We start from the raw sequence: 24,031 nt of genomic DNA on the forward strand, positions 1-24,031 counted from the left end.
TGAGGAAGTCAGGAAAGGTTTCAGGGAGGAGGTGATGTTTGTGTGGCTGTTAAAGAGAAGTAGGAGTTTGGCAGGTGGGCTAGGAGGGAACAGGCCTCTGGGCTGCTGGTTGAAGAAGCTCAGCAGCCTACTGCTTTCTCCTCACTCCAGACCTGGGCTGGGCACTCCTCTTTCTCGCTCCTTCTCTCTGGCTCTGCCTGTGGCTCTTGCAGTCTCTGTCCAGAATGTCCATGGTGGATTGGCTCGTTTTGCTTTCTTTGTGCTACTTTGTCTGACATTTTCCTAATGGTGTCTAACCACATGCCAGTGGTCCATGGGCCAAAGCTCATTCTCAGACAAGTTTTCTTTGGGCTATACAGCAGGGCTTCTTATAAGTGCTATTGGATTAGCTGTATACATTTTGAAGTGGGGATAGTTCAGTAAAAATATGGATGTCTGACATCTCTTGAAAATTGAGGAGATCTGTTAACATAAGGGTCCAGATCCTGCAACGCAGAAGTTTTATTGCTTTTTTGTTTTTAGAGACAGGGTCTCATTCTATCATCCAGACTGGAATGCAGTGGCACAATCATAGTTCACTGCAGCCTTGAACTTCTGGGCTCACGTGATCCTTTTGCTATGTAGCCCAGGCTGGTCTCGAACTCCTGGCCTCAAGTGATCCTACTGCCTCAGCTTCCCAAAGTGCTGGGATTACAGGCGAGAGCCACTGTGCCCAGCCCAGAAGCCTTTAGAGAAGTATAGATGTGCCTGTTGTCACCTGCCAGCTTCACCCTGGCTATGTGGCCTCCCTGGGCCCTGTCACTGCATTTATGATGTGGTGGCCCTTTCCCTTAACCACCTAGGTGGGTGATACCTTCTTCCTTGTGCACCTTTTAAGCAATTATCATATATTTCTGGGATATTTCCCTATAGATAATGAGTTACCTTATATTTACACTCATGTTATATATGACACAAGCCTCTGCAGCTTCAACTATTCCTTAATCCAGGAACTTTTCTTGGGGAGGAAGGATATTTTGCTAGATAAGCACACTTTTGGGGTTTCTTAGCAGACTATGTGCTTCTATGGGGGTAGAAAGTATACCCAGTTCATCCTGATTTTGCCCATAACAGGTTGGCAAACTTTGCCTTAGGAATCATAGCATCTCTGTCAGAACTACTCAACTCTGCCATTGTAGAGAGTGCAGCCACAGAGGAGGGGTAAATAAATGGGCGTGGCTGTGCTCCAAGGAAACTTTATTTACATAAACAAAGGCTGTGTCAGATTCCACCTGTGGGCTGTAGTTTGCTGAGCCGTGGCCCAAAACTATCAACATAATCTCAACAAATAGTTAAATTTTAAAAAAAGATTCAGTAATATGTAATAAAAATGAGCTTGCATTTTTAATAATAAGACTTGAATAATAATAAGACTTTATATTAATGTATAGGCTTCTAAACAACTGAAGAACTTGGAAACGTTTGGTAAATTTTCCCTAGGTGTATCATTGAAAAAAATATGTGTTGTTTTTGAAACTACCATACTTCCAATTTTATATCTTTCAGCTTTACTGAGTTTGGGCTTCCCCATTAATGACTGTCTTTTTGTTACAATCAATGTCATCTGGAAAAATCACATATACTCCTAACTAGGTGAGAAAAAAGTAGACATACATTATTTCCAGCTGTGTTTTTTCTTTTTTTTTTGAGACAGAGTTTCACTCTTGTTGTCCAGGCTGGGAGTGCAATGGCATGATCTTGGGTCACTGTAACCTTCACCTCCTGGGTTCAAGCGATTCTCCTGCCTCAGCCTCCCAAGTAGCAGGGATTACAGGTGCCTACCACCATGCCTGGCTAATATTTGTATTTTTAGTAGAGACGGGGTTTCTCCATGTTGGCCAGGCTGGCGTGGAACTCCTGACCTCAAGTGATCCACCTGCCTCAACCTCCCAAAGTGCTGGGATTACAAGCGTGAGCTACGGCCCCCGGCCCAGCCTGGTTATTAACTGAACAACGATCAGTCCCCTAAAGTCAACATAGGTACATTTCCAAATTGAAGTTTGAGGATGTTAAAGCTTGGCGGGAGTTAAGGTAAATCAGGAGTTTGGCTGTCTGTTACTTGAGCATAAATCTTACCTAACAGAGTCATGATAATCCTTGACTTTTAAGAATTTCCCAGATGGGAAAACAGGATGTTTCAAAATCCTTTCTATTTCAGACACGTTCCCTCTGAGGCCTTTGAAGTCTGCCTCATAGACAGGCAGGGTCTCTCTTTTATCTTCCATGTTAGCAGCCAGTCTCATTAACCCTTGCACCGCTTTGGAGAGGGAAGAAATGATGTGGTCCCATTGATCAAAGCACAAGTGACACTGAAGACAAGTAGGGAATTCCTGGCTGTGACCCGGGGCACAGCGATCACATCTCTGGCCGCTGACACCCTCCCGGCAGCGGCACATGCCTGTGTCTGGATCACAGATGGGCTTCTGGGTACCTGCCCTGTTACAATCACATGCTAAAAAGGAAAAGAGAAGGAGCAGAGAATGTCACGGGGTCTTTTGTTGATGACTAGCTCAAGAATCAGGTCTTTTCCTCTCTCCTGAAAATCTTCCCAACTCACACTTCTAAGATGAATATTTAAAGCCAATATAATTTCAGAAATCTGTGCAATAGCCATTACAAGACAGCATGGCTCTCTATATTCCACTAACAAATCAGTTTACTATTTCAATTTGGCAAATATCAGATGTTTTTATTGTGTGAATGCAAGCGTCTACAAGTGGGATCCTCATCTATGTGAGTAAGAAGTATGATTTAATGATGGACACACGGTAGTAACTCTGCTGCTCCAGCCTCCGAGGGTGGTTCAGGTGTGTCGAGACTCTCTAAAAAGTCCCATGGTCACACTTCTTCTGAGTAAAGCCCAGCTTGGCTGTCTTCCATTACATAAGGAAAACAATTTCATTTTCCACAAAGGATGGGAAATTAAATTCATTTTATCTTAATTTTAAAAAATAACTGATTCCACACAGTACTTTCTTTGAGTAGGTTTCTGACCAAGCCTGAAGATAGAGGATAGGGAGATCTATTGATCTTACTGCAATTTCCAAAAGGTTAGGGAATCACTAGACTATGTTTTTGGACTAACTGCAAGGAACAAGTAATTTAAAAATGCATTTGAGGCTGGGTGCGGTGGCTCATGCCTGTAATCCCAGCACTTGGGGAGGCTAAGGCGGGTGGATTCTTTGAGCCCAGGAGTTCGAGACCAGCATGAGCAACATGATGAAACCCTATCTCTACAAAAAATACAAAAATTAGCCAGGTGTGGTGGCATACATGTGTATTCCCAGCTACTCTGGAGGCTGAGGTGGGAGGATCACCTGAGCCCAGGGAGGTTGAAGCTGCAGTGAGCTGTGATCATGCCACTGCACTCCAGCGCAGGCAACCAGAGTGAGACCCTGTCTCAAAAAAAAAAAAAAAAAGCATTTGTCAGTTTATGTAAAAATAATGCCAATTACAGATAAAAACTAGTTAACACACTAGGGCTCTTCAGCTAGAAAACATCTGTCCAGCACACTGGCCTTGGTCCAGAGGGGCGGTGTCATGTTACTTCATCACCTGGAGGCCATTTCTCACCCTTAGCCGCTCTTCCCCAGGAGCTTTAGTGGGGTCTGTGGCCTGACTTGATTATTTGCAGTTTCCTCTACTGCTTCTCTAGAAAAGATGAAAGCATTTTTATGAAATAAGATTATCAAAATAGTAGAGGGACACAGGGAAAGAGGCTCTAAGATAGATTTTCCAAGAGCCAAAGTTTCACCCTGGGTTTTAACCCAGCAATTCCACTTAGAAAACTGAATAAGTGGGGCCCAGAGAAAATCATTCAGAATGTGCATTTGAATGGGGCAAGGGAATGAGCAATATTTTTTAGCCACAAGGGCACATTTATAAAGGAATAGAGAGGAGGAAAGAGTTGCCATGCATGGCTATGTATGGCTGACCATGGTGATAAGCCCATGATACCTGTTATTTCTTTGGATTTTCTTCTTTTGGAAGCTGACTGTTCCATTTGCAATGAGTTTGAGGAATTTTAAGACAGGCTATGAATTTTAGTATAGGCTAAATTTTTAACATAGGAGGAAAATAATCTTTTTGCAGGGCTATAGGAAGATTATTTTCAAAATGTAGAATTAAACTTTGTGAGTTTTCTAAGTCTACCTTATTAAAAGCAACCAAAAAAAGAAATTTAAAACTCAGTTGGTTCATAGCGTGTCCATGGTAGGGCCAGGCTGACTGTACGCATGAGTTTTTAGTATTCCCAATACTTACGAATGCATCGCCCAGGTGGATCACCATAATAATTTTCCTGGCACTCACTGCAACGTTTCCCGCCATAGCCTAATTTACACGGACACTGGCCTGTAAGCTGTGAGAACAGTCATGGGTGAGGAATTGACAAGCTTTATGGTCTAAAAAAAAATGCATTTTAATAGGAAATATTTTCCCCTCCAGTGAATTAGAACATACAGCTGTGCAAAGGCAGAAGAAGGATGATTCCCATGGCCAGCAGCCACCCCCGACAATACCAAGGATCAGGAGTTAATGTGCTTTGGCCTAAAGCTCCTGAATATATCGCCTGCTTCCAGCTGTTCAGGGACAAGTGGCCCAAACTGGGAAACATACACAGATGTAAATGAAAACAAAACACATAATGGGAAACGGGCCAGATTCTTTTCCTCAACTGTTATGGGAGTTCCTCCATAAGTGAGTGAGGCCAAAGACCTGGTCTAACATTCATCAGTTAATGTGTCAAGTAATGTTTTCATTATGGAATATATGATGTAGTTTTTACCAACCGGATTAGCGTTTTGCTCAAAAAACATCTTTTTTTGGTACTTCAGGCTTAATGATTTAATGAGAGTTACTTAACTGTGTTTTTCAGAGGGCTGAACTTTTCTTTACCTTCCCAACTGAACTCTTGACCAGCTTTTCTGAAAACTGAGGAGGTTGGAAAATTAACAGGAGAAAATATAAAAGCAAATCACTATTGTTGTAGTCCTAAATTAGCTGCTTAAACAACTCCATAAGTTTCCTGTGACTAAGTGGCTAGATTCATAGAATGACTGGATCTGCCACTTTTCACTTTTCTTTTTTCTTTTCTTTTTTTTTTTTTTTTTTTTGAGACAGAGTCTCGCTCTGTTGCCCAGGCTGGAGGGCAGTGGCGCAATCTCAGCTCACTGCAACCTCTGCCTCCCAGGTTCAAGCAATTACTCCCATCTCAACCTCCCAAGTAGCTGGGACTACAGGCGTGCACCACCACACCCAGCAATTTTTTGTATTTTTAATACAGATGAGGTTTCACCATGTTGGCCAGGCTGGTCTCGAACTCCTGACCTCAAGTGACCCACCTGCCTCAGCCTCCCAAAGTGCTGGGATTACAGGTGTGGACCACCACACTTGGCCTGGATCTGCCAAGTTTCAATATCTTTACAGTTCCTGCCAGCTTCTGCACAAATATAAGGAGTTAGGTGGTGCTTGTTGCCCCAAGGCCTGTCGTACTGCTGATTGCCCCAATTGTTGGGCAGTGCTTTCTTATACCGAAGTAGAATCTGCCAACTTTTAACTTGTTCCCATTGTTCTGTGTCCTTATGAAATTGCACAAACCAGTTTGCAATTGCCTCTTTCCCCTTAAAGTCCTTCTCCCAACTAGAGATGGCCATCCCTACCTGCCTTGGCTTATTTTCTTCAGGCCCATCACCCCTAATTCTCTCTAGCCTTCATCACAGAATAGCATAGTTCTGTCCATTATCTTGGTTGTCTCCCTCTGGGCACATACTAGTCTGTCAGTATAATGTTTAAAATTTGGTGCTCAGAAATGACAACAATGCTCCTGGCACCACCAGGCCAGTAGAGCAGATAATGGGATGGTAACTGCCCTCAACCTGGGCACAGCACCCCCCTACTCCAGCCTGTCCAGGCGTCGCTTCTTTGGCAGCCCTGCCATGCTGCTGGCTAACTGGAAGCCTGCATGCAATGAAAATCCTCAGATTTTTCTCACAAGAGCTGGTGCCAAGTTATTACTCCCACCCTGTATTTATGCAAGGGATTTAAAAAACCCAATTGCAAAACTTTACTTTTACCCTGTTAACATTTCGTCTCCTTGTTTGCAGCCTGCATGACAGCCTATTGGGATATCTTGTTCTGTCTTTATCATATTAGCTTACAGCTTTGTAATATCTGCAAATTTGAGAAGCATGTTTCTCCAACTCTATCTAAAGTGTTGATGAAAATATTGGATGGCACATTTGGATCTCTCTGTGGGAATGTACCAGGAGCCACCTCTTGGCTAACATAGAGACATCTATCGGTAGTTGTTTAAACAGCTGGGAATCTAAATGTCCATATGTCTTCCCTGTACTCCAGTGAACATGTTTCTTGATTGCAGAGACCAGTGTTCCCCCATGGGATCCCGTATGCACCAAATAACTCAAAGGACCCTTGTCATGAGGGGCTTCCTGGTTAAACCAATACCTAACTTTCAGCTTCATAGGCTACCTTGGAACTGTGGTCTTTGTTGAATGCTGCTACAAACATGCTTCCCAAAAGATCTAAGAAACTTGCCACATAGTGTTGTCTTGAGCACTAGGAGTCCCTCAAGAATTGGGAAGCCAGGTGGTCACGTGGAGATCTACCACTTTATTCCACGGTTGGTGGCTGCAGGTGTGGGGAGTGGAGGGGAGCTTATAAAACAGGCATGGCCGTCCAGTGTCCAGATCTTGGTTTCTAATACCATTCTCTAGTAAAGGAATCAGTGCTCCCTAGTTAAATAGCTGATTCTAGGACTGGGGCAGAGAATACATAAGATGAGCCTGAAACATTTTGCAGCGCCAGAAGGTAAGGAATGCTTTTTAAAACTCTACAGTATTGGCCTATGTCAAAGGGACACAGGAGCCACTGAGAGATCTTCTAGTGACCAAAGCTGGAACAATTTGAACCACAAAATAAAGTAGTGTTGGACTATCCCCAAAAGTATAAATATCCATGAGTCCATGCTGATATAAATAAATGGTCGAATGAATGAATAAACATAAGACAACAGACAAATCTCCAGTGCAGAAGAATTCCAATGATTTGTGGAGATACTCTGTCCTTGAGGAGGAAGAGCATAGCTCCCTACTCCTTAAGTAGGTTGTACATAGTGACTTCCTTCCATAGAGCACAGTAGAAAAAGGAGGAAAAAGAGTAACTTGATGATATAACAATCTGACAAACACTGCTTCAGCCAGGTGACCAAGATTCACATTAACAGTGATAAGTCGTGTTAATAATATGTACCCTTGATAGGATGTGATGAGAGTGGACTTGACCTCTCTGGTGTTTTCAGAACCTATAAACCCAGTCTAATCCTGAGAAGAATATCAGATCAATTTGAATTGAATTCTACAAAATAAGGAATACAATTCTACAAAATAAGGAAGGCCTGAGAAACTATTGCAGCCAAGAGGAGCTTAAGGAAATAAGATGACTAAATATAATGTGTTCTGAATGGACTCCTGGAAGAGAAAAAGGACATTAGGCAAAAATTAAGGAAATCTGACTAAATTTATTAGCAATAATGTATCAATATTGATTCATTCATAGTGACAAATGTTGTTAAATTAATATAAGGTGTTAATAATAGAAGAAACTGGGTATGGGGTTTATTTTCTCTGTTCTATCTTTACAACTTCACAAATACATTCTAAAATAAAAAGCTTAGTTTTAAAAAGGTATGTTGTGGGGGCTGGGCATCGTGGCTCATGCCTGTAATCCCAGCACTCTGAGAGGCTGAGGTGGGTGGATCACTTGAGATTAGGAGTTTGAGACCAGCCTGGCCAACATGGTGAAACTCTGTCTCTACTAAGAATACAAAAATTAGCTGGGCGTGGTGGTGGGCACCTGTAATCCCATCTACTCAGGAGGCTGAGGCAGGAGAATCGCTTGAACCCAGGAGGCAGAGGTTGCAGTGAGCCAAGATCATGCCACTGCACTCAGGCCTGGGTGACAGAGCAAGACTCTTGTCTCAAAAAAAAAAAAAAAAAGATACGGTGTTTGTGTGTGTTGGTGGATGAGGATTGGAGAGAAAGAAAAAGAAGAGAAGGAAAAACACATTCTCCATATAAGAACTACCTTCAAAAGACTTGACCTTTGAATAATAGGTTGAATAGTGGAGCTGAAATTGGAGCTGAGCCATGCTTACTAATTGGAAAGACTCCAGTTTCTTAAATTCGCATTTTCATTCCAATTAAATCCTGATCCCTATATTGTGAATTTGGCTTTTTCTAACACTTCTTGTCATTGTTTTTACCCTTGCCCCCGCAAACTCTATTAATGTGAAAATTGTTTCAAAGAATAGATTAAGCCAAAAGACAAAAACCAAAACAACCACCAAAAAAAGCGCGTTATTAACAAATAGTTTTTTTTCCCACAAGTAATGTTATCCTCATTAAAAATTCTGTGCTCACTGGTTTGTTGACTGAAAAATCACATGTGCATCTATCTATGTAGTATTAGTTGTATATGAAACATTGAAGATTTGCTCCTGGCACACATGCCTACATTCTTAAGATATAATCGATGCCAGTCTGGAAGTCAAGAAGACTTCTTATTTTACCCATATGTAAAGCAAGTGGTGAGCAATAGGAAACAACAGCTCAGTTTTTAAAATGGACTTGTGGGTTTTGAAGTTATCTGTTTATTTTCATTCTGATTAATAATCTCTTCTGATTAACTATTTCTTAGTTCTTCCCTATGGTTACATGTATGAAATAGTGAAAGGTGAGGCTGATGTCTGTGTTTCACTGTGTATGAATTCTGACTTCCTCAGTCACAGAGAGAAAACTGAAGTAGGCGAAGCTGAACTTTGAGATGCTCATTCTCTTTTTTTGGTTTTCATTCCTTGATAGAGGCTGACTCCATCCCCTGTAAGGCCAATCCTGTTTAAATGCACTAATTAACAACAGTACATAAAAGAAACTTTCTTTACACATTTAGAAACCATGTCTTACTATCAATGCTCACTTTGAGTGCACTAGTAAGTTTTAAAGTATCTTGCCTGGTCGCAGTGGCTACTTTGAGAGGTCCTAGGGTCACAGTCACATGACTGACATCCTCTGCCAGGGACCAGATTCCAGTATCCATCAGCACAACGGTCACAGGACAGGCCTGTGACATTCGGCAGACAAGGACATGCATCAGTGACAGGGTCACAGAGGCAAGCTCCCCCACCAGGGGGACACTCCGTGGGACTCACGCCGGAAGCATGGCAGGAGCATCCTGGGATGATAAAACCATCATCAGAGGTAAATTCAATGATAAATGTGGCATTTAGCAAACCATACAAACAGTGTTTTAGACCTGGATGTATCATTTCTCCAAGGGGCTCAAAGAACAAACACCTTATAATGGTAAAGAATTTACCAAAGAATCTAAGTAGGTGGAACCCATTTAATGGTTTCTGATCTCCCCAAATGGCAAGTTCATGTGGTCGAACTTGCGCCGAGAGCTCACAGTTAGGATGACTAAAAGTGTCATTTTTTCCTCATGTCACTCACCAAAGTTCCATTTATTTAAATGACTTGAAAACAATGGTTTACTTATACATTACAGTCAAATGATGAGTTTGTTACAATGCAGATTCCTGGGCCTCACTCCCAGAGATTCTGACTCAGTAGGTCTGAAGTGCAGCCTAGGAATTTGCATGTTAATACACCTCACCTCCCCACTGCTCTGGCACAGGTGAACTGCGGACTAAACTCTGAGAAACAACGCTTTGAAACCACTAGGACAGGTATTTCAGGCAACAGACACAAAAGGTAAACTAATAACACCAGTGAGAACATTGTGGCTGCATCTGAGAATACCAGTGGTTGCACTGCACTAATTTCTGTTGATGAGTTCCGTACAACAGCCCTGTCACCTAGTGGGTGCTGCTTTTGCCTGCTGGGACTGGCCTAACTGAAATTAGCATGGGAGAGCTGACAACACACTTATGAGCTGTCACTCAGCTGACACATTTGCCCCCCGGAAGTTTTGCAGACTTACTTCTGCAGGTCTGATTGAGGGCTGATCCATAGTGACCTGGTTTGCAGAGCTGGCAGTTTGTGCCCTGAGTGTTGTGCAGACATCGAAGGCACTCCCCTGTTACCCGGCTGCAGGACTCTGGATCGGTTACATCTATGTTGTTGCTGCAGGCACATGGCCGGCAAGGTGCTCCTGAAATTCTTGGATTTCCATAGAAACCAGTAGAGCATTCTCCACACTGAGTACCTGAAAGAAAGTGGAAGGAAAAGGAATGGGGTGAGGTATGAGTGTTGGGAGAGAGGAGGAGATCGATGTTGTAAATAGAAAATTATTGGGCTCCTCTAGGAATAATGAGAAATCACACATTCGGAGTGAATAAGGAAAAGTGTTCTAAGTGAAACAAAACCTTCATTTTCATTATTACTCATTTAAAGAATAAAATGATTATTCGGCTCTCAAAAGTGTTTGGTGGAGAATGGATTCTAGGCTTTCTTCAAATACCATGGAGCTGTGGGCACAGGATTTCTAGATCCTTATATAATCAGCATCACACTAGCGTGCCCAGGACCCAAGACTAATCTCAGCGCCTGGTATCCTGGGGCAACCCACTCTCAGTTGATCCTAGAGGTGAACTAAGGTGAAAATAAAGCAGGCCTGAAGGGAAAGTCCCAAACAGCAATAGCTGTCACTTCTAGAAGTGAAGATGAGCAAGAGCAGTTTTCATGACATATGAGCCCTTGAGGGTGTTTCTGTTAAGCAGTCTGGAGGAACCACCTTTCTCTCTAACACTCTTTACCGTTGCAACTATGAGATGACTGAAGCTTTTTAGGTGCCCAAACTGTGGCTCCACTCTCCACATTTTGGTTCATCCCATTGGAAATGTTCATTTAGCCCAAACATGGTCTCAGTTCTTAAAAACTGACCAAACACACCAAACCTTGCATGGAAAAGAGGCTGCAAGGGAAGAGGTGAGAATTAACTGTTAACCTTAGATGTAACAAATGAGGGGAAAATAAGGCATGTGATTTATCATGATGGTAATTATCATTAGTATTGCCATACGTTCTACATTTCATTAAATCAAATAGACTTCATAAGTTATCTTCTTATTTTCAGTAAACATTCACACTCATGTTTCATGTTTAAATACCTTTTTTTTTTTTTTTTTTTTTTAAATTTAGTGACAGGGTCTTGCTCTGCTGCATAGGCCCCAGACTGGAGTGTAGTGGCATAATCAGAGCTCACCGTAGCCATGAACTCCTGGGCTCAAGCGATCCTCTTGCCTCAGCCTCCCCAGTACCTAGGGCTACAGATGCAATCCATCCTGCCTACCGAATTTTTAAAATTTCTTTGTGGAGACAGGGTCTTGCTTTGCAGCCCAGGCTGGTCTTGGATTCCTGGCCTCAAGTAATCCTCCCTCACCCACTTCCTGGCCTTCCAAAGTACTGGGATTATAGGTGTGAGCCACTGTGCCTAGCCCTCTTAAAGTCTTTAAAATAAAATGTTTAATTGAGCAAGAGATACATGTTTTGAATTAAGACTTATGTGATGGCTGTAGAATGCCCAAATATTGCTTCAAGATACCTGAAAAAATTAGTAATGTCTGTGAAATATCAAATTGAATATTTGAAATTATGCAAAGAAAGCATTTGACTAATTCCATTTATTTTTTAGCTGCTTGTTATATATACACATATAATATATATGTTACTTTATCACATTTATATCTTACTTAACATGATAATTTTATTTTAAATAAATTAATTTGATTTGGTCTCATTTGGTCAATTAGTTTTCTAGAACATCATTTGCAAACAATTATAGCTCAGTGGCTGATGAGTTTTAATTGTCATTGGTTTGTGAATCATTCAAATTCTTTGTTCAATAAAGCAGCAATTTATCACATTGTGTCTTCTTACCATTTCTGCCTCACACATTTGTCCAAGACAGATAAGTCATGAATATATGATCATTTTACAGATTACAGTGTAGGATAAAGAGAAAAAATTGCATCAGCACTGTACCGCATACCCGTATAACCTTGAAGACAATTGCAGATTACATCTGAGCTCCACAGATTCTGGTAACAGGAATGGGCAAAATACTGATTGCTTGAGGGATCATTTGGACACAGGCAAGGACGACACGGCTGTCCTGAAGAAGGATTTCCATAGTAACCATCAATACACCTGTCAAGACAATTTCCTTTCACCAAAATGTTTCCAGGAAAAGATCACATGTTAGCCAATGAGGGTTTGCTATGCTTTAAAACAGTGCAACTCTGAAAACTGAATATTTTAGAAGATGTTCATTTGCTCTGCAAAACGACTTTTGGTTTTATATCAAAAGTCTCAACATACGGTCAATTAAACTCTATGTAATAGCACTCGATTTACATGTCACATTTGAGGAACATAGAAAGTAACATGCCAGGCAAATGTGTGTTATTGATTTAATCCAGCATTTTTTGGCTCATAAGATGATTTTGAAGGGTGAGAAAACAATGATCTCCCCGACCTATAACAGTCCTCCCTCCCACACTTAAATATTGCTGAGTCTCTACTCAATGGACCTCCATTAGGAGATTGGAACAAAGTGTCAAAGACCTAAAAATTAAAGTGCATATGAATTCCATACCTTTCACAGTTTCTACCAGTTGTAAAGCCTCCACAATTGAAGCATGACCCTGTCCCAGGATCACAAAGTTCAGCAAACCCATTACAAGGGCAAGGGCGGCAGCTGGGAAATCCAAAGTAGCCTGCCAGGCAGCGATCACAGCGGCGGCCAGACACCTCTCCATGGCAGGGGCACTGTCCTGTTACTTGGTCACATACAGTGTCCTTTGATCCTTGAGGATGGCAGCGACATGCTGGATAAAGCAAAGAGAAGTATGCTGGGGCGGGGATGAGTGGTGTGTGGTGGTGAAAGAGTTACAGTTCTGGTGTCACGTTTCCTGTCCCAATCCCGGTGAACCAAGTAAGCCTGTAACGTGCTTAGGACACAGCATATAATGAGTTCCAGGTAAACGTTAAATAACAATTCACTGAGTCACTGGATAAACAGTACGTTGCGAACAATTGGGTCTTATTAACGTTTGTTGTTTATACAGAGAAACCAAACAAGTAACATGTTTTTAATGACTTAAACTTCCATATATCTTAGGTATATTAATATAACCTCTAATATTAATATTTTATTATTAATATAGTATATAGAAATACTATACTAAAATAATGGTATAGTATTAATATAACCTGTAGCTTATAAACCATGTAAGAGCCCATCTTAACATGGTCAGAGTTTTCTTTTTCCTAGACAAGATGGAAGAGGCCCAATCCTTTTCCAATAAATTGTTGAATCCCTTGAGCCAATCTTCCCTATGCCAAAATGTGATGCCAGTTTATTTGATAGGGTGGCACATGGAAGAAATGTTTGTTCCTTTGTCTAGATCCCTCTGTGTATCTCAGGCATTTTGTAACTTTTTTTAAAAAGAAGAAGAGAAAAGAAAGCAATGATGGGTCCAAAGATGGGCTGGGTAGGTGGCCATGCCCAAGCAATGCCCAGGAAGGGGAACCATCTCTCTGGATTATGACTGAAAAGATATGTTTCCCTACTTGGAAAGGAAATTAACCTACCTGTAGGTTTTCATGGTTCCTAAGGTAGGAATCTGAGGGAACAATATTTTCACTAATGATTTACACTGTGAAGAGAGAACTATATACCTGAACATAGTAGCCCTGAGAGCTGGATTATCAACTGTGGATGAAGCCCCATCTAAACCCTTATCAATGGGTGACTTATAAAATGAGTTACAAGGCTGTTTGCAAACCTCGCATCAGAAAGGGTGATACCCTCATTGGGAGAAGTCTCGTCTGTGGTGACAGCATTGTCCCTTTCTTGACTCCCCAATCTTATCATTGTTTTAGCCTTTCCAGCCACTGGGCTTGTGAGCTAGATCCTCAAGCTGGCTTTGCCAGCTCCCTTCATGGTGTTCCACATTTTACCTGAACTACCAACCATTTGATACAGATTGCAAACTTCCAGAGGCATGGACTATGCCTTGTTCATTACTCTCGGTTCCTAATGCAGCTCTGCCTACAGTCAGGGCCCATTGATGAATGGATGAATGAAGTGTAGCAAAAAAATGTTCAGTATATTTTATCTACATAGATAGTCTGAATAATGCAGTCAGGTTTCCAATCTCCTCCCCTTAAAAACTCCCGCCATGACTACCTGTTGTCAAAATGTCAAGACTGTGAGCAAGTGTTTCCCCTTGTGTGTTTTGCTACGTACGGTGACAGCCATGATGCCCCAAATCATAGCTTCCAGTTGAGCACCTGTCACAGCAGCGCCCGACCACAAGAGGTTTACACTGGCACTGGCCTCCAAGTCGGCTGCAGCTGGATCCGACTGAGCCCTGGGGATGACACTTGCAGGCTGCAAGGAACAATGGAAGGGAGGTAGAAATGAATGAAGAGGCAGAGAAGCACCTCACCTCGTTAGTAGCTATAGTTCACCTCTCCCTCATTTAAGACCTCTTTAATACTCAACTCCCTCATCTGTTAAATAGGGATAATATAGAACCTGCCTTGTGGGATTGTTGAATGGATAAAAGGAAATAAGTTCTGCGAAGTAGTTAGAATAGTGCTGGTACATGGGGTGCTCAACAAACATTACTTAACAAGTTAACAGACTTAAAATTGGTTTTAAATAATTATTCTAATGTAATTAATACTATTGGCATTCTTAATACTTCAATTCCTGATGTTCTACATTGGTGCTGAATTATACCTACTACTTTATTTTTTAGAGACAAGGTCTCATTCTGTTACTCAGGCTGGAGTGGTGTGATCATAGCTCACTGCAGCCTTGAATTCCTGGGCTTAAGCAATCCTCCTGCCTCAGCATCCTAAGTAGCTAGGGCTACAGGTGTCTGCCACCATACCCCTTACTAGTTTTTTGTTTTTGGTTTTTTTTTTTTTTTTTTTCTGAGACTGAGTCTCATTCTATGGCCCAGGCTGGAGTGCAGTAGCATGATCTTGGCTCACTGCAACCTCCGCCTTCCCAGTTCAAGTGATTTTCATGCCTCAGCCTCCCAAGTAGCTGGGATTACAGTCACATGCCATCACTCCTGGCTAATTTTTGTATTTTTGGTACAGATGGTGTTTCACCATTTTGTCCAGGCTGGTCTCGAACTCCTGACCTCAAGCAATCCACCTGCCTCAGCTTCCCAAAGTGCTGAGATTACAGGTGTGAGCCACCATGCCCAGCCCCCCTTACTAGTTTTTTATTTCCCCTTAATTCCATATATTTCATGAGATGGTGGATACCCTGAACTCATAGCTCTGTCCTAATGGAAAAAGCATTTGCCTAACATTCAGGAAGTCTCAGCTCTCATTGTAGCTGTCACTCTATAGCCATGCTTCTCAACCGAAGGTTTTGTCCCTTAGGTGACATTTGACAAAGTTTGAAGACATTTTTGGATGCCACAACTAGGGGAGGGCAGTACCGGTATAAGATCTGTAGGGCTGCTGCTAAACACCTGATAGTGCATAGAACAGGCCCCCACAGCAAAGAATTATCCGGCTCAAAATTTCAGTGGTGCTGAGGGAGAAAAACTCTTCCATAGCTAAATGAAATGGGCAAGTTACATACAGATTTTGGGCCCCAATATGCTCATTTATTAAATGAATATTTTGGGATGAAAGATGTCTGAAGTTCCTTCCAGCCCTAGAATTCCAAATGAATATTTTAGGATCATTGTTCCAGCCATCTAGCCTATAAATGCTGCTGCAAAGTTCCTCTTTTATACACTCAATGTACGGTGCATTATGATTCCAACACATCAGCAGACCACTCTGTGTATCTAATCATTGAGTAATGGGTATTTTGGTTGTTGTTTGGAGTGGATGCTAACATAAATTGATTTGCTCCGAAAAACATTTGTATGGATGTTGGTACTTCAGTAGAGCCCATTAAACAGATACTTACCCACAGCCCCATCATGCAGCTTGGCGGACATGCTGATGATCAGCCTTTCACAGGCACCCGGGAGCACTTGAGGTCCCATTGCTGAGGCAATTTCAACACAGTTGTGAAGCTGATACTCATCTAAGTCCTGCTTGCTGCAGAAATTCTCCAATGAATTGATTTGGGGAATAAGGCCAAGCTTTTGAAAGAATGCAAAAAGACTTAACATTCAAACTATCTGCTGTGTAAGATTCTACTTATATATATAAAAAATTAGATCTATGAAAATGATGGTTCAAAGAAGACTCAACTCAATCCTTTAAACTGGTGAGGACTGAAGACTTTAAAGATTTTCAATTTATTTAAGAAATCTTTAAATATATCTCTGGACTTGTGGCAAAGAAAAAAAGCCTTTATCTTTTTACTGTCATATTTTTTACTTGCTAATATGTTTGTCTAGATTTGAAAGAGTAATAACATCAAGTTGGTCATTTTGAACAACTGGTGTTAAAAGCAATAGTGAAAATGGGTTTTAATTCAGCAGGTAAAGTCTGGAGACTAAACCTGTGCAGATACATCTCCTCTAGTCTTCTTTTTGCTTTATCCATCCTGAAACCAGTTTTCATAGCCCTTTACTTCAACCCTCTTCAGTCTTTCCCTAATTGTCCTTTGACACACCCAGCTGGTGGCATCACAACCCTAGATGACCAGAGCTGACGCTTGAACAACACAGGTTTGAACTGCACGGGTCCCTTCTATGTGGATTTTCTTCCGCCTGCACTACTCCAAGACAGCAAGGCCAAGCCCTCCTCTTCCTCCTCCTCCTCAGCCCACTCAGCGTGAAGATGAAGAGGATGAAGACCTTTGTGATGATCCACTTCCACTTAATGAATATAAACATATTTTCTCTTCCTTGTATTTTGTTAATAACGTATTCTTTTCTCTAGCTTACTTTATATCCTACAATAATATGCACAAAATATATATTAATTGGCTGTATGTTATTGGTAAGACTTTCAGTCAACAGTGGGTGATTAGTAGTTAAGTTTTTGGGGAGTAAAAAAATCATATGTAGGTTTTTGACTGCATGGGGGGGTTGACACCCCTAACCCCCGAATTGTTCAAAAGTCAACTGTATTTACCAGTATCTCCTCTTTCTGCTGTACTCTGAGCATATGTCATTACCTCCTTACTACACAGAGGAAATAGACCCCAGCAAAAGGTCTGGAGCTTCCTACTACCTGCCTCCCAAATTCCAGGCTCTCAAGTCTTGCCACCCATCCGGAACATTTAGTGCTCAAGAAGGAAGAGGTATTGGGAGTGGAAGAAGTGTCCCATTGGTAACTCCTCTAACCTCACAAAACTCTTTTGGAAATTATGCTTGCTTTCTTTGCTCTCTTCCTCTCAACTCACATTTAAATGTGCTCAAGTCTCTCCCATCTGTAAAATCACCTCCTCAATCATACATATTCCTCTTGCCACTGCCCCTGTCTCTGCCCTTTGACTCCTTGATAGCCAAATTTCTTAAAAAAATCATTTCCTTGCCATCACCCCTGCCTCATCTCCCATTCGCCCTTCAAGCCAATGCAATACTTCTCCCTACCTCATCCCTAAATGTTAGAGTTCCTCAGGGTTCTCTCATCAACCCCCTCCTAACCCGACACCTACTTCCTAGGTGATCTTGGCCGCACTGGGCCACCGTCTGAATGGGTGCCAGCATCTGAATGTACATTTCCTGTGCACCTGTCAGTCGTGGGCTCCAGATCTGCACTGATATCTAACGCCTATTAGTTGCCCAACAGGCACTGCAAAACAAACATGCCTGAACCCCACTTTCCTTTCTGTGCTTATTCTTGGTAAACAATGCCACTATCTGCCAAGCTGCTCAGTGGAGAAAACTGAAGGATGTCATCTTTGACACTTGCCTCTTTGCTATCAACACTTTTGCCTAACGCACATCCCACACACATCAAATCACAAGCCCGGCCAATTCCTCCTCTTAGATGTGTCTAGGGTGCATTTGTGGTTCTTTGTTCCCCTGCCACTTCCTTAATTCAGGCCACCTGGATGATTACAGTTGCAGCTGAAGAGATGGCCTAGCGTCCATTCTTGCCACACCCAATCCATTTTCTACACTAAAGTCAGAGTGATCTTTTTAAATGCGTTTGTCCAGATAATCTCCTTCTTAAAACTTTTCAGTGGCTTCCCATTGCCTCAGGATAAAAATCTGAACTTATTTTTCTTTTTTGATTTTGCTATGTTCCTCCTGCTCATCCACTCAACCCCATGGTCCTCAATATGGGAGGTACTGCCCCTCTAGGGAGCATTTTGGAAATTTGTGGAGGTGGTTTTAGTTGTCGCAGCAATAAAGTGATGTTTATTACAGGCATTTAGCAGGTCGCAGTCAGAAACGTGGGACGTTCTCACAAAATGGCCCCTATAGCTTTTGAAAGTTCGATTGGATATTCATGAAGGAGAAAACCCTGTTTATAGTTTGAGTTGAGAGCCTAACTCTCTGTTTTTTAAACATGTTTACAACACACCTGCTTTCATGGCTGTCTCCTCTGCAGTGATTCTACCTATGTGAGCATCTTCCTACTTCATTGTGTCTTCTGGTGTATTCATGCCTATACACGTACACATTGAAGTCTGATGATTTATTTATCCACTTTCCTTTTGTTTTTCCTTTGTATTAATATTAGCATATTACATTGATGTTATTTGGAAGTCATGTGTGCAGATAGGCTATAGTGCCTATGAATTTCATTTCAGGATGGTAAGGAATATTAGAAAATATTTGTAATAAAAATATTATTAAAAGTTAAAAAAAGGGGGCATGGGGTTGGGTCGGATGAGGCTGAGAACTACTGCGAGAGTCACACTGAGCTTTTTGGGGTCTGTGCCCTGTCACAGTTCCCAGGACCTCTAACCCCATGCTCTCATTGCCTGCTTGTCTGCGTCTCCCCTTTAGAGAATAAGAACTGGGGTGGCAAGGATAGCGCATGTCTTGTTTACACCTATGCCTACCACAGTGTCTAATTTATAGTAGGTGCTTCATAGAAATTTGTTCAGTAAAGAATATTCACAGGTCTACTACTGTATCCTTAAGTTGATATGAAAATGACTCTGTGCTCTCCAAACACAAACCAAGTGGGGAGAGATGAAGAAGAAAGCCAGATGGGCTGGAGTTGGGGATGAGGGCAGCCAACCAGAGATTATTTACAGCTCTTAGTCTGAGCCATTGATAGTTGGCCATTCTGGGAACTCAGAAGATGGACCAGATGACAAGAGTCCCTGTCAGCTATAGGATTTTTTTTTTTTTTTTGATGGAGTCTTGCTCCGCCGCCCAGGCCTGGAGTGCAGTGGTGCGATCTCAGCTCACTGAAACCTCTGCCTCCGGGTTCAAGTGATTCTCTTGCCTCAGCCTACCCAAGTAGCTGGGACTACAGGCAAACACCACCATGCCCAGCTAATTTTTGTAGTTTTAGTAGAGACGGGGTTTTGCCATGTTGGCCAGGCTGGTCTCGAACTCCTGATGTCTGGTGATCCGCCCACCTCGGCCTCCCAAAGTGCTGGGATTACAGGCATGAGCCACCGCGCCCGGCCAGCTATAGGATTTTTGTAATGCCATGACTCACTTCTTCTACCAGAAACTTCTAAGGACTTTATGTTTACCAAGTATATTCCATTCCATGGTTTAAAAAGAAGAATGGCAGTTTTATATTCTAGAATGCCTAATATATTTTTTACTCTAAACACAGTTTTATAAATGCACATACCATGTAATCTGGGTAACTGAAAACAAATTTCAGTGATCTCACAGTGCTTGCCAAACAAGGCATTTGTGCAGAAGGAGCACTGTGGTTAAACAAAGGTTTCCTTTGGTCTTCTTGGTAATGTCCCCTGGTCTTAGATGCAAATGTTAATCTGGCTGCAGAAAAGAATAAACTTTGAAAGGGCTGCGTCCCAAGCAGTCAAGTATCTTATCTTCCCAGAGCAACAAAATTGGTGGTATGGCATTAATTATGTTAGTCTGTAACAATGAAATGTGCAAGGACTTTCTCCTCCTGGACATTTTGGGTCAGAGACCACAGTGCACACTGTAGGTACGCGGCCTAGGTCGGCCTTGGCAGGCTGGTGTACTCATCCTCTAGTGGGTGTGGCACTGGCTCCTTAAAGCTCACAGCTATTCCCTTCTTCAGAAAACTGCACTCAGCCACCTGGTCCAGGGCTTTATGCACTCACAGTGGGGTGGGTGGTGGTGGTGGTGGTGAACCTGTAGCCAGCCGAGCATTTATAAGGCACCGCTTTGTGTTCAGGAAGGTTCAACTATGTGGTGCAATCCAGTCTCCAGAGCTCCAGGTGGGATCAGCCTGAGGCCGCACTTCAGTGGAGACCACATCCTTGCTTGGTTCCTTCCCCTGTCGTCCCCTATTTTCCTCACTCCTTTCCTCTCAGGAACACACCCTCAATAAATCACATCTACCTGAGTCCCTGTCTCAGCTTCTGCTTTAGGGAATCTGACCTAAAACAGGTCTGGGCCTCTTCCGAGATTTCTGACAGTTGCCAATTATAGGTTATTCTCTTAACTTTTATTCATACTTCAGGTTTTCCATAGCTATATGTAAGAGAATGATCGATTGAAAACTAATCAAATGCAATATTTTATTTTATTTTTTTGAGACAGAGTCTTGCTCTGTCACCCAGGCTGGATTGCAGTGGCGTGATCTTGTCTCACCACAACCTCTGCCTCTCAGGTTCAAGCGATTCTTGTGTCTCAGCCTCCTGAGTAGCTGGGACCACAGGCATGTGCTACCACACATGACTAATTTTTGTATTTTCAGTAGAGACGGGGTTTTGCCATGTTGCCTAGTCTGGTCTTGAATACCTGACCTCAAGTGGTCTGCTTGCCTCAGCCTCTTAAAGTGCGGGGATTATGGGTGTGAGTCACCATGCCCGGCCCAAATGCAATATTTAAAAATTAATTCCAAATTATTTACTTATTGCATCTATCAAACATCATTGTAATGATTTTATATACAAGTCTTTCTTCTATACTAGGCTGAGAATTATTTTTTAATAAGGAACCATATTTTACACCCCAGGACCAGCATACTTCCTGGCCCATATATACTCAGTGAATGGGTGATGAGTGGATAATTTGGACAAATGCCTTTAGTACAGCATCAAGTGATAATCTTTGGAATTTACAAAGTTTAGAAATATTTAGGATATAGATTGAAAATCAAGAGTATGTCGGCTTTTATAAATTTGAGTTCCCTGATTATTATGACAGTAATATCCCTTAGTGATCTAGGACTTCATTAGTTTCTTCCTTTTTCTTTAATTTGCTTGGGTTCCCAATTTTTGGCATTTCCCCCCAGATTAAACCTATTGGATTTGATTTTCTTCCCTTTGTAACTCATATGTTTGTTAATGAGTGCAGTTCTATTTAAAGTTCCTCCGTGGAGAAATGGGCTATATGGTTAGGGAAATCATGACAGTTTAAAATTCCCAATGAAGAGTTTGTTTCTACTTTCTACTTTATTTCTACTATAATATGGTAGAATCTACCAGGTAGATCATCTCACCTGAACCGTTACAGAGCTCTCTAGGTACAGGATTTATAACACCTTTGATTATGGTTGCCAGATGAAATGTGGCCGTAAAGTCTCTGTGCAACTACTCAACTCTGCCTTTTATCTTGAAAACAGCCATAGATAATATATAAACAAATGGGACTGGCAGTGGCCCAATAAAACTCTGCTGGGCTGTAGTTTGCCAATTAAGTAATGATATTAGAAGATTCTCACAAATATGCAAAAATGCAATTTTAACAAGGAAATTTTATTTTTATCCATGAAATTACTTTTTAAAAATCCCACATGATTCTATACAATTCTGTTGAAGGTGGGATGAAACTGGTACCTTCATACCATACTAAAGATCTTAAAAATTAATTGGGGAGGCTGGGCACTGTGGCTCATGCCTGTAATCCCAGCACTTTGGGAGGCTGAGGCAGGTGGATCACCTGAGGTCAGGAGTTTGAGACCAGCCTGGCCAATGTGGTGAAACCCCATCTCTACTAAAAATACAAAAATTAGCCAGGTGTGGAGGTGGGTGCCTATAATCCCAGCTACTCGGGAGGCTAAAGCAGGAGAATTGCTTGCACTCAGGAGGCGGAGGTTGCAGTGAGCCGAGATAGTGCCACTGCACTGCAGCCTGGGTGACAGAGAAGATTCCGTCTCAAAAAAGAAAAAAAAATTAATTGGAAAATATATTCCAGAAAATATTTTGACAAATTATTTCAAGAGCCATAACACCTTAGGTAAAGTAGGAAAATATTTTTAAAAATATGTATCAAATATATATAGTAGTAATATATATCAAATATATGTATATTTCAAATGTATCAAATATACATATGTATCAAACATGTATCAAATATACATAGTAGTAAAAAATAGTAGTAACTTATATGACCAGGAATAGGGAAAATAGATAAGTAACTTAAGTAAATCTACTCAATGCCCAACTCTGCCCAGGGACAAGCCTGGGTCTGAAGGGCTGCACAGAGTAAGAAGTTTGGAAGGAATGCCAATCGTCCCACTCTGTGGGGGAAAGACGCTGGAAGAAGTCACTCAGGAAGTATTATGCTTGGTTTCTGAAGATAAGAAGACTGCATACATACCATAAGAAAATGCTTATGATGAACTGTGAGGTGAAAAAAATTGGCCTACAACATTGTATAAGCACTCTGATTTTAATGATACAAAGGTGTAGGATGTGTAAAATGGGAACTTAGAAAATGATAATGATTAATGTGGTTGGATTTCTTCCCCACATTTCCTACACTGCCAGTGTGCTGTCGTGGCTCAGGGCAGGGATGTGGAAGCAGGCAGGGTGGCTCTGATTCTGGACTCCTCACTCACTAGCTCTGTGACCCTGCCACAGGGTCACAGACCACTAGCTCTGTTCCATCATCTGTAAAATTATGAAAGTATATCTACCACACAGGGTTTCTGTGATTAAATAATATGTAAAACACTCCAAACCATTACTGGGACATACTGTTATATAAGATTTGCAGATGCTATTAGGTGGCTTTTATAATTGAGCAAATACATTTACATTTTTAAAGAAATATTTCACTAGCAAGTCTAAAAGTAATTATAACAGTGCTTAGTAGCGAAGAAAGCACCCACAAAGCTCTGTGATACTTACAGAGTCCACCAGGATGTGTGAATGAGCATGGGACTCTCCTTCCAAAGGCTGAGAAAAATAGACATCTATGGAATATTGTACATCTGGTTCTAAACAGATGGGGGTGGGAAGCAGCATGATTCTGTATTAAGAAAGATAAAGCAAAAATTCAGACCACAGAAGGACCATTATATTAGCTAAATGGCCATAGTATTTGGTAGCATTGCACTTGTACTGGGCAGTGACCTCCACTGTGGGGCTGAGGCCAGTGTAGGTCTAGACCAGCACAGGTGGGTTGGTTGGACGGTAAAGTCACATTCAGATCCTCTGTGGATCTTCCATACGATTGTGTCAAGTAGCAAAATCTGAGAAACTATTGGCTATGGGTTGTCATGACTGCTCTGGGGAAAGGATGGGACAGAGGTCCTCATCCCATCTCTCATGCTAGCATCAACAGGATCTCAAAAAAATCTCAAAAAAAATTATTTTGCGGCAGGGCGCGGTGTCTCACACCTGTAATCCCAGCACTTTGGGAGGCCGAGGTGGGCAGATCACGAGATCAGGAGTTCGAGACCAGCCTGGCCAACATGGTGAAACTCTGTCTCTACTAAAGATACACAAAGTTAGCCAGGCATGGTGGAATGCTCCTGTAATCCCAGCTACTCAGGAGGCTGAGGCAGGAGAATCATTTGAACCCAGCAGGCAGAGGTTGCAGTGAGCAGAGATCGTGCTATTGCACTCTAGCCTGGGCGACAGGGAGAGACTCCAACTCAAAAAAAAAAACAAACTTATTTTGCCACAAGTTTCTGTTGAGGCAAAATCA

General features: G+C 41.8%; 1 protein-coding gene across 1 annotated transcript in view; it reads right to left on the minus strand.

The window, feature by feature from the left end:
• LAMB4 (laminin subunit beta 4) overlaps nt 1-24,031 on the minus strand; it is a 112,468-nt gene that overhangs the window by 35,953 nt on the left and 52,484 nt on the right. The window contains exons 18-26 of the mRNA XM_032753495.2: nt 23,230-23,350; nt 16,027-16,204; nt 14,329-14,472; nt 12,673-12,904; nt 12,067-12,224; nt 10,057-10,281; nt 9,068-9,288; nt 4,303-4,399; nt 2,116-2,491 (exon numbers count right to left, since the gene is read on the minus strand). Of these exons, the coding sequence (XP_032609386.1) occupies nt 2,116-2,491; nt 4,303-4,399; nt 9,068-9,288; nt 10,057-10,281; nt 12,067-12,224; nt 12,673-12,904; nt 14,329-14,472; nt 16,027-16,204; nt 23,230-23,350 (1,752 nt within the window). The remainder of the gene's footprint in view (nt 1-2,115; nt 2,492-4,302; nt 4,400-9,067; nt 9,289-10,056; nt 10,282-12,066; nt 12,225-12,672; nt 12,905-14,328; nt 14,473-16,026; nt 16,205-23,229; nt 23,351-24,031) is intronic.

Source organism: Hylobates moloch, unplaced genomic scaffold (genome assembly GCF_009828535.3).
Source record: "Hylobates moloch isolate HMO894 unplaced genomic scaffold, HMol_V3 SCAFFOLD_1, whole genome shotgun sequence".
NCBI classification, from domain to species: domain Eukaryota; kingdom Metazoa; phylum Chordata; class Mammalia; order Primates; family Hylobatidae; genus Hylobates; species Hylobates moloch.